The sequence below is a fragment of the Danio rerio genome, chromosome 13 (genome assembly GCF_052040795.2).
Source record: "Danio rerio strain M-AB ecotype USA chromosome 13, GRCz13ab, whole genome shotgun sequence".
NCBI classification, from domain to species: domain Eukaryota; kingdom Metazoa; phylum Chordata; class Actinopteri; order Cypriniformes; family Danionidae; genus Danio; species Danio rerio.
This window is the reverse complement of record NC_141033.1, coordinates 3,967,501-3,977,500: the sequence shown is the minus strand read 5'-3', so window position 1 is coordinate 3,977,500 and position 10,000 is coordinate 3,967,501. Positions and strand designations below refer to the sequence as shown.

At 35.8% G+C, this 10,000-nt stretch overlaps 1 protein-coding gene across 4 annotated transcripts in view; it reads left to right on the top strand.

Moving 5' to 3' along the window:
* Positions 1 to 10,000, top strand: part of tjap1 (tight junction associated protein 1 (peripheral)) — a 165,572-nt gene that overhangs the window by 91,995 nt on the left and 63,577 nt on the right. For all 4 annotated transcript variants that reach the window (NM_001365539.1, XM_087278268.1, XM_087278270.1 and 1 more), the window contains 1 exon segment: positions 7,915 to 8,076. In NM_001365539.1, coding sequence (NP_001352468.1) covers positions 7,915 to 8,076 — 162 coding nt within the window.

Below are 10,000 nucleotides of genomic sequence, written 5' to 3'. Positions count from 1 at the left end.
AAGAATCGCCGACAACTTTGTCTCGGTCCACAAACTACGTCTCACATCCAAACACACGCAAGAAGTGACATGGAAACAAAACGAGTTCACATAGTATAGGAAGAGTTCAGATGCAAATGCTGCTAAACGCCACTTTAAAAATGAGATAATGACATTGAGTGAGTGCTTTAGGTATGTAGTACACCATTAACAAATAGATTTGCTTCAGCACATTTAGAAATAACAGTTTGTTGGCAAAAGCCTCTAAACGCCACTTGCCTTTGACGGGAAAAGCTGCTATATACCGAGAACCAATCAGAAGGCAAGAATTAAATCATATGTTCTCAATGTCGCAGCGCGCTAATACGCGGGCTTATATAAGGAGACCTCAATTCAATAGATTTATTCCGCTTCCGATTTTGATTTTAAAAGACGGAGTTTGATAACCTGGATGAGCCTGTCCGACTGTCAGTGAATGGCAAATGAAAACGTCCCTTACCTCAAAACTCTGTGCATTATAAGAAAAATGCACACTGAAGAAGAAAACACACTACAGTCGGAAGTGTAACATGCATTCATAGCGTGTTTGTGCAGCAGCGCTACTTTGAATGATTCTGATTTACTCTACATTAAATGGCAACTGCGTTTCACGAAAGACAGAGTTAAGATGCTGATCTTTCATCCCACGTGGATGCTACGAGGATAAACAAGAGAACAAGACCTTAAGTATGATGAGAATGAGTGAATGAAAGTGGTCTGAGAGGCATCCCCTTTTTGCCCAGTAGGCCTACCTTGTGTTCTATTTGCTAATTTAAGTTATTTTTAAAAAGATAAATATAATGTATAAAACGGTACGTTACTTATATTACTTCATAATACCTCTACTTTATATTAATGGACAATGCACAGATATTGATGTTTCTCACTACATTATTTGAAACCACCAAGCTTAGTTTACAGTGTTTACATTGCTCTACTTACATCTAAATCCCAAAATATCGGAAATCACAACAGATTGTTCAGATTTAATTATTGATTAATACACTTGACCGATTTCATTCATTCATTTTCCTTTTGCTTTGTCCCTGGTTTACTACAGAGGAACGAACCGCCACTTACTTGACAGATTTATATATTTTTAATTGTAGGCGTTTAATGTTTGGTAAAATAATTTCTAATTGCATCTTTAGAGATTTTCAGCTAATTTCACTGTCTTGTCTCAATATGTGCATTTAGAGGTTTTTGCATAAAAGGTAGACGTGGATTTTGCTGGTTTTGACGGAAAAGAAAATTTACCTAGCTTAAAACCAAAGAATTGTCTAAAGTGACACTTTTTTTATTTACCAGGTAATAACCTTATCATTACAAATAAAAAGCAACTTCTGAACCTAACCAGTGGAGCCTGATAGGAAATACACATTTACAAAAAAGAGGTCTGATGGATTTAGAGGGTTTGTCTTGTTCATGTCTTGTTAATAACTACATAATGAGAATGAAGCCTTTACTGGGGTAGAAAATGTACTTATTTTGCTCATCTGGCTTTTAAAGAGAATTAGCGATTTCTCCAACATTTTTTTTTCGACCCGGTTGTGATATTGCTCAGATAACATGTCAAACAGACACGTGTGCTCCTGACTAATTTACACTAGTTTTCCTCCATTTCTTGGGTCCAAATGGACCGAAAAGAAGCCCTTTTAACTTCTCCCCCAACCTCCCGCTACAAGTGGATGCTGCTCTCTCATTGGCTGTAGGTAATCGTCAATTTCACACGGCATGATTTTGAATCACAGACAGCTCCAGACATTTAGCATATCATATATCTCACGGGCATCTGCAACTCGTCTGCGACTCTCTCAGCTTGCGTCTTTGATAGTTCACACTGTGTGATTGTTACTCACATGAACGAGCACCGATTTGCCCGTGATTTCAGGCACTTCTCTGCTGTTTCTCTAAACTTGTCTGTGAGTCAAAATCGGGGCTAAAATCATGCAGTCTGAACTCTGCATTAGCGTGCCTTGACACTAGCACTGTTGGTCCACACCTGAGTTCGTTTGATGTCAAAGTTCGGTCCCACTTTATATTAAGTGTCCTTAGCTACTATGTAGTTGCATCAAAAAATAAATACAATGTACTTACTGTGTTTATAATGTATTTGAGAACACGTGGTGCTTTTGAGTTGGGATAGGGGTTGGGTTATGGACAGGTTTGTTGGTATGGGTAGGTTTAAAGGTGGGTTAAGGTGTAGGGAATGGTCAACAGTGTATTTACAAATGTAATTAAAGAAGTTAAATACAGATGTAATTACATACAGGTATTTAATCAAGCATAAGTACACAATAAATGCATGTATTTACACAATAAGTACATTGTAACAAACTATTAATTCTTGTTTAAGTACATATTAGTTAAGGCCACTTAATATAAAGTGGGACCCAAAGTTCTGTACATTTAGCTAGTGTGAACACTAAACTCGGGTGGTCTGAGGTACAGTCCGTGCAAACTTTGGTGCGGTTGACTTCTGATATGAATGCATTCATACCAAATAATGGATGTGATCTGCCAACTGTACAACACCTTTTAGTTTTCATAGCATTCATTCATGTGAATGTCTTGTGTATCACCTATTTTGGAGTGACCGAGTGCAAATACAGTTCCAAAAACAACTTCTGTATACCGTTGAAGTCAGAATTATTCGCTCCCTTAGAATTTTTATTATTATTATTTTTTTTTTATTTCCCAAATGATGTTTAACAGAGCAAGGGAATTTTCACAGTGTGTCTGACAATATTTTTTCCTCTGGAGAAAGTCTTATTTTTTTCAAGATTTTTTTCATTATCATGCTGCCCTAGATGGTATACAGCAGATGTGTTCAGCAGCACTGCAGCTGCCCGCACAGAGCCAGCTGCTCTCTCTCTCTCTCTCACACACACACACACACACACCGCCTCCTAATCACACATTCACACACCTGCAATGACTAACACTTAACTCGATCTCAGTAGGCGCAACATTTAACCTAATGTTGTACTGCAGAGAGCCTTTTAATCATCAGGCTGAAGATTGCTCAGCGTTTTAACGCATGTGCAGTCTTCTGTGCATTATAAAGCGTGCTCCTCGAGCCTCATTTCAACACTTTCATGGACTTTTTCCTAACTTTGCAGGGTTTTTCAGCAGTGGAAGTCGTCATATTTGGGTAAACTTAAAGCGCAGAAAACGGAAGAGTACAACAAATCATCTTTTTACAACCGTATTTGCTAAAATAAGTAAAAGAAAACTACTTTGTGTTATCGAAGCTTTCAGAAAAAGGAAAAAAATAGTGTGAGACTAGAGGCAGCCAGAAGAGAGAACAACATCAAATTTAATGTCCTGCCTCCATAGACGCTGCATTAGAAACACCTTGCATAAGCAAGTTGCATTATGCAAATTTGATGCATAATAAATACACACACTCGCCGGCCACTTTATTAGGTACACCTGTCCAACTGCTGGTTAACGCAAATTTCTACTCAGCCAATCACATGGCAGCACCTCAATGCATTTAGGCATGTAGAAAAGGTCAAGACGATCTGCTGCAGTTCAATTCGAGCATCAGAATGGGTAAGAAAGGTGATTTAGGTGACTTTGAACGTGGCATGGTTGTTGGTGACAGACGGGCTGGTCTGAGTATTTCAGAAACTGCTGATCTACTGGGATTTTTACGCACAACCATCTCTAGGGTTTACAGAGAATGGTCTGAAATAGAGGAAATATCCAGTGAGCGGCAGTTGTGTGGGCGCAAATGCCTTGTTGATGCCAGAGGTCAGAGGAGAATGGCCAGACTGGTTCCAGCTGATAGAAAGGCAACAGTAACTCAAATAACCACTCATTACAACCGAGGTCTGCAGAAGAGCATCTCTGAACACGCAACACGTCCAACCTTGAGGCAGATGGGCTACCAATACTGGACAATAGAAGATTGGAGAAACATGGCCTGGTCTGATGAGTCTCCATTTCTGCTGTCACATTCGGATGTAGGGTCAGAATTTGGCGTCAACAACATGAAAGCATCCATCCTGCCTTGTATCAACAGTTCAGGCTGGTGGTAGTGGTGTAATGGTGTGGGGGATATTTTCTTGGCACACTTTTGTACCAATTAAGCATTGTGTCAGCGCCACAGCCTACCTATTAGTAAGATGTACCTAATAAAGTGACCGGTGCATGGATAAACATACATAAGTTTTTAAAAAAAAATCTAAATATTAAAAGTTTTAAATGATTCACGATGCTAATGACGGTTCCAATAAATGCATCGTAACAGTGTTGTGAAAAGAGTGCATTGTGTTGTGGATGTGCTTGTGGTTGGAGTAATTGGCAGCTTTCTGAGTCTTGTCTGGGTTGAATACTCGGACATCATTTAATGTTTGACACCTTCTGCTGTACATTGGCTGTAGGATGTGAAAGTAGCTGAGATACACCTGTAGTCCTGTAATAGACTCTGTAGGGGATTATGGGTACTGGATGTCATCTTGGTTTTGAGTTTTTTTTTATTTTTTATTTTTTATTGAGTTGCGTCCCACATGACATACTATACACTTACACACTGTACACTTAAAAGTTATAGTGTATGAGTTTTGGGTCTTCCCAAATGTAACACTAATATATTGTTTAGACAACATTTACAGTAAGAATCAGCAAATTAAGCGACACTTGGGAAATATTTTTAAAATAACACAAATTTTTCAAGAGGGCTAATAATTTTGACTTCAACTACATATAAAATTAGATTACAACTTTGAAAATTATTCCTTAAACAGTATATATATATATACACTCACTGGCCACTATAAGGTACACCTGTCCAACTGTGTGCTGTAATGGTGTTGGGATATTTTCTTGGCACACTTTGGGCTCATTAGTACCAATTGACAACACCACAGCCTACCTGAGTATTGTTGCTGACCTTGTCCATCCCTTATGACCACAGTGTACCCATCTACTGATAGCTATTTCAAGCAGGATAACCCACCATGTCATAAAGCGTGAATCATCTCAGACTGGTTTCTTGAACATGACAATGAGTTCACTGTACTCAAATGGCCTCCACAGTCATCAGATGTTCAATCCAATAGAGCACCTTTGGAATGAGTTGGAATGGGAGATTCGCCTATATATATATATATATATATATATATATATATATATATATATATATATATATATACACCAAATTATGAAAAAATATGAATCGGTTTGTCCACAAAACACTGTCAAATGAGTTAAATTCACTCATATGAAAAATGCATGAGGCTAATGACACATTTTTCCCCATATTTGATGTCAAATCTGGAGCAAAACATCAGCGCACTTTATATTTCTCCAAACCTAAACATATATGAGATGTTTATGATGTGACAGACACAGCAGCCATATTTAAACGACAGTCGTTTCATAAACATCTTTGTGGAGTTCATTACATTTCTGTTTGCAATATGAGCTGTAAAATGACACCAGACATGACAGAACGGTCTATTAGAGGAATACTATATGTGTACAGAGGAAATGTGAGCTTGCACAAATGCACATCAGAAATGCTTTTCGAGGCAAGATGAAGAAAAAAGAACATCACGGCACATCCCTTTACCTATCGTGTCCTTTCAGTGTCGTCCTGCAGTGTGTGCTCAGTTTTTGTCTCTGTTCTTCCAGTATTTATAACCACGTTTTCTGGTTACTATGGAAACAGCTGTAAAGGATTTTAGTGTCGTGCCAATCATTGCGCACACATAGCTGGAGCAAACTATAAACTACGGCTGCACAATATATCGTTTCAGCATCAATATTGGAATGTGTGTATCTGCAAAAGTCACAACGTAGCATATGCAATGTTGTAGGATTAAAGTTGATCAGCACAACACTTGAGAATACTTGAGATTTGTGGAGTTATTGCAAAGTACAACCACAACAGAGTGAATCTTTATTTTTTAATTAAAGCATTTTAGGAGAGTTTAAAGCATTTGGGCACAAAATTTACAACATTTGTAACTTTACTCTAATAATACAATAAAGACTATATAGTAACTATAATTAACAAAGTTACTTTTAAAATTATGGATTACAATATCGAATTACTCCTCAAAAAAGTAACTAGTTGCTTTTGGGGAAAGTTACTTTTTAAAAGTAATGTAATGTGATATTGAATAAGTCCCCAAAAAGTAACTAGTTGCTTTTGGGGAAAGTTACTTTTGAAAGTAATGCATTACAATATCGTGTTAGTACCCAAAAAAGTAACTAGTTGCTTTTGCAGAAAGTTATTTTTAAAAAGTAATGCATTATGATATCGAGTTACTCCTCAAAAAAGTAACTAATTGCTTTTGGGGAAAGTTACTTTTGAAAGTAATGCATTACAATATCGAGTTACTCTCCAAAAATGTAACTACTGTAGTTACGTTTGGGGAAAGTTACTTTTGAAAGTAATGTATTACAATATAGAGTTACTTCCTAAAAAATAACTAGTTGCTTTTGGGCAAAGTTACTTTTGAAAGTAATCTATTAAAAGACGGAGTTACTCCCCAAAAACTAACTAGTTGCTTTTAGGGAAAGTTACTTTTGAAAGTAATGCATTACAATATTGAGTTACTCCCAAAAAAGTAACTAGTTGCTATTGCGGAAAGTTACTTTTGAAAGTAATGCATTACAATATCATGTTACTCCCCAAAAAAGTAACTAGTTGCTTTTGTGGAAAGTTATTTTTAAAAAGTAATGCATTATGATATCGAGTTACTCCTCAAAAAAGTAACTAATTGCTTTTGGGGAAAGTAACTTTTAAAAGTAATGCATTACAAAATCGAGTTACTCTCCAAAAATGTAACTACTGTAGTTGCGTTTGGGGAAAGTTACTTTTGAAAGTAATATATTACAATATCGAGTTACTTCCTAAAAAATAACTAGTTGCTTTTGGGCAAAGTTACTTTTGAAAGTAATCCATTAAAAGACGGAGTTACTCCCCAAAAACTAACTAGTTCCTTTTAGGGAAAGTTACTTTTGAAAGTAATGCATTACAATATTGAGTTACTCCCCAAAAAGTAACTAGTTGCTATTGCGGAAAGTTACTTTTGAAAGTAATGCATTACAATATCATGTTACTCCCCAAAAAAGTAACTAGTTGCTTTTGTGGAAAGTTACTTTTGAAAAGTAATGCATTACGATATTGAGTTACTCCCCAAAAATGTAACTAGTTGCTTTTGTGGAAAGTTACTTTTGAAAAGTAATGCTTTACTATATCGAGTTACTCCCCAAAAATGTAACTACTGTAGTTGCTTTTGGGGAAAGTTCTTTTAAAAGTAATGTATTACAATATCGAGTTACTTCCTAAAAAGTAACTAGTTGCTTTTGGGCAAAGTTACTTTTGAAAGTAATCCACTAAAATATCGAGCTACTCCTCAAAAACTAACTAGTTGCTTTTGGGCAAAGTTACATTTGAAAGTAATGCATTACGATATTGAGTTACTTTGCAAAAAGTAACTAGTTGCTTCTGGGGAAAGTTACTTTTGAAAGTAATCCATTATAATATCAAGTTACTCGCAAAAAAGTAATTTTAAATTAAAGTAGATTTTTAACTTTAAAGAAGAAACATTTTACTCAATTACAAGGAAGACTATACAGTGTTATTTAATATTTCAGTACCTGATAACTGTTTGACTCTCCGGAAATCATAAATCACCGTTTCTTTTACTTTTTTGAAATGTCATTTAATTGCGAGCCCAGCCAGCAGTTTTTCAAGATTTCGAGATTCATTTCTATGTCTTAGCTTTGGTCTTGGACGAGCTGCCAAATGAACTGACTTTATTTGAAAGGGAATTTGATGAGGATGGTGACCTTAAGTGCTACAATGCTGTGAACTATCTAACTCTATTTATCTGTTTCTCATTCAATCTGTTCTTTGCTCTCTTATTTTTGCAGAATCCTGCAGCAGCAAAATGAAGACCTCCGGCGCCGACTGTCCCAGACCACGCATAAGATGGAGGCCATGGAGACGGAGTTCGAAACCAGTCGACATTACATGCAGGCGGAGCTGGGTCGAACTAGAGATGACCTGGAGAAAATGAGAGACAAGTTTAGAAGGTTAGTCAAAATGCACACACACACACACGCACACGCAGACACACAAACTTTAACACACACAAAATTTAAATACTTGTAACAAATGATCATACTGTGTTCTTGAAAAGTCTGAAGGTGTGTCATAACCAGTGTTGTGGAAAGTTACTTTTGAAAGTAATGCTTTACAATACTGAGTTACTCCCCAAAAACGAAACTAATTGCTTTAGTGGAAAGTTACTTTTGAAGTTAATGCATTACAATGTTAAGTTACATCTCAAAAAAGTAACTAGTTGATTTTGGGGAAGGTTACTTTTGAAAGTAATCCATTACAATATCAAGTTACTCTCCCAAAATATAAAAACTAGTTACTTTTGGGGAAAGTTACTTTTGAAGTAATCCATTAAAATATGGAGTTACTCCCCAAAAAGTAACTAGTTGCTTTTGGGAAAAATTACTTTTGAAAGTAATCCATTAAAATATAGAGGTACTCCCCAAAAAAAATAACTGGTTGCTTTTGGGGAAGGTTACTTTTGAAAGTAATTTATTACAATATCGAGTTACTCCCCAAAAAGGTAACTAATTGATTTTGGGGAAAGTAACTTTAGAAGGTAATGCATTAAAATATTGAGTTACTCCACAAAAAGTAACTAGTTGCTTTAGTGGAAAGTTACTTTTGAAAGTAATGCATTACAATGTTAAGTTACATCTCAAAAAAGTAACTAGTTGATTTTGGGGAAATTTCTTTTGAAAGTAATGCATTACAATATTTAGTTACTACCGAAAGTACCTAGTTGCTTTTGGGGAAGGTTACTTTTGAAAGTAATGCATTACAATATGGAGTTACTTCTCAAAAAAGCACTAGTTCATTTTGTAGTAGTTACTTGTGAAAGTATTGCATTACAATGTTTAGTCACTACTCAAAGTAACTAGTTGACTTTGGGGAAGTTACTTTTGAAAGTAATGCATTACAATATTTAGTTACTACTCAAAGTAACTAGTTACTTTTGGGGAAGGTTACTTTTGAAAGTAATGCATTACGATATTGAGTTACTCCCCAAAAAAGAAACTAGTTGTGTTAAATTTTATGGTTCTTTACCTTTGCTGAGAGATCAAGCCTATCAGAACCAGCAAGTTTTTTTTAATACTTTTTTTAAACAGAAAATTATTTTTTTACAAACTTTATAAGCTATAAACTCTATAAAATATTTAGGGTTTTTATATGTATGCACTTTATGAACTACACCTTCACCTACAGGTTAAAGCAATGCGTTTGCTACTTTTGTACTTTTTGTTTTATTAGTGAAGTAAAATCACCGCTCATTGAGACCATCTCCTTTTTACATGAGTAAGGATTTTGGATACTCTACCCACCTCTGATTTTAATAGAGCTATTTATTTTTTAAAAGCTAATCAATTAAACTACAAAATAACTTACTGGACATTTTTTAAGAAGTAACTCAAATATTAGTACTTAAGTAATGCTTTACTTGTTTCTTAGAAAAGTTCCTTGTATTTACGTAGTACCTTAAAGTACTTTACATACCTTGTATTACTTTTAATGTGTTGCCCACAACAATGATCATAACTATTCACGTCAACTGCTACAGTACATGTCAAATAGAAAAACCGTAATAGAAGCTAGCCAATCACAGTTATTAAGGAATAAAGTCACAAGCTCTTGTGTGAACCACACATTATTCTTTCATTCATTCATTCATTTATCAGGGGTTGCCACTGCAGAATGAACCACCAACTATTCCAGCATATGTTTTACGCAGTGGATGCTCTTCCATCCGCATCCCAGTTGTGGAAAACACCCATACACACTCGCAAACTCACACTACTGTCAATGTAGTTCATCCAATTTACCTATAGTGCATGGACAGTGGGGGAAACCGGAGCACTGAAAGGACACACCAACTCAGGGAGAATTTTGCAGCATTTG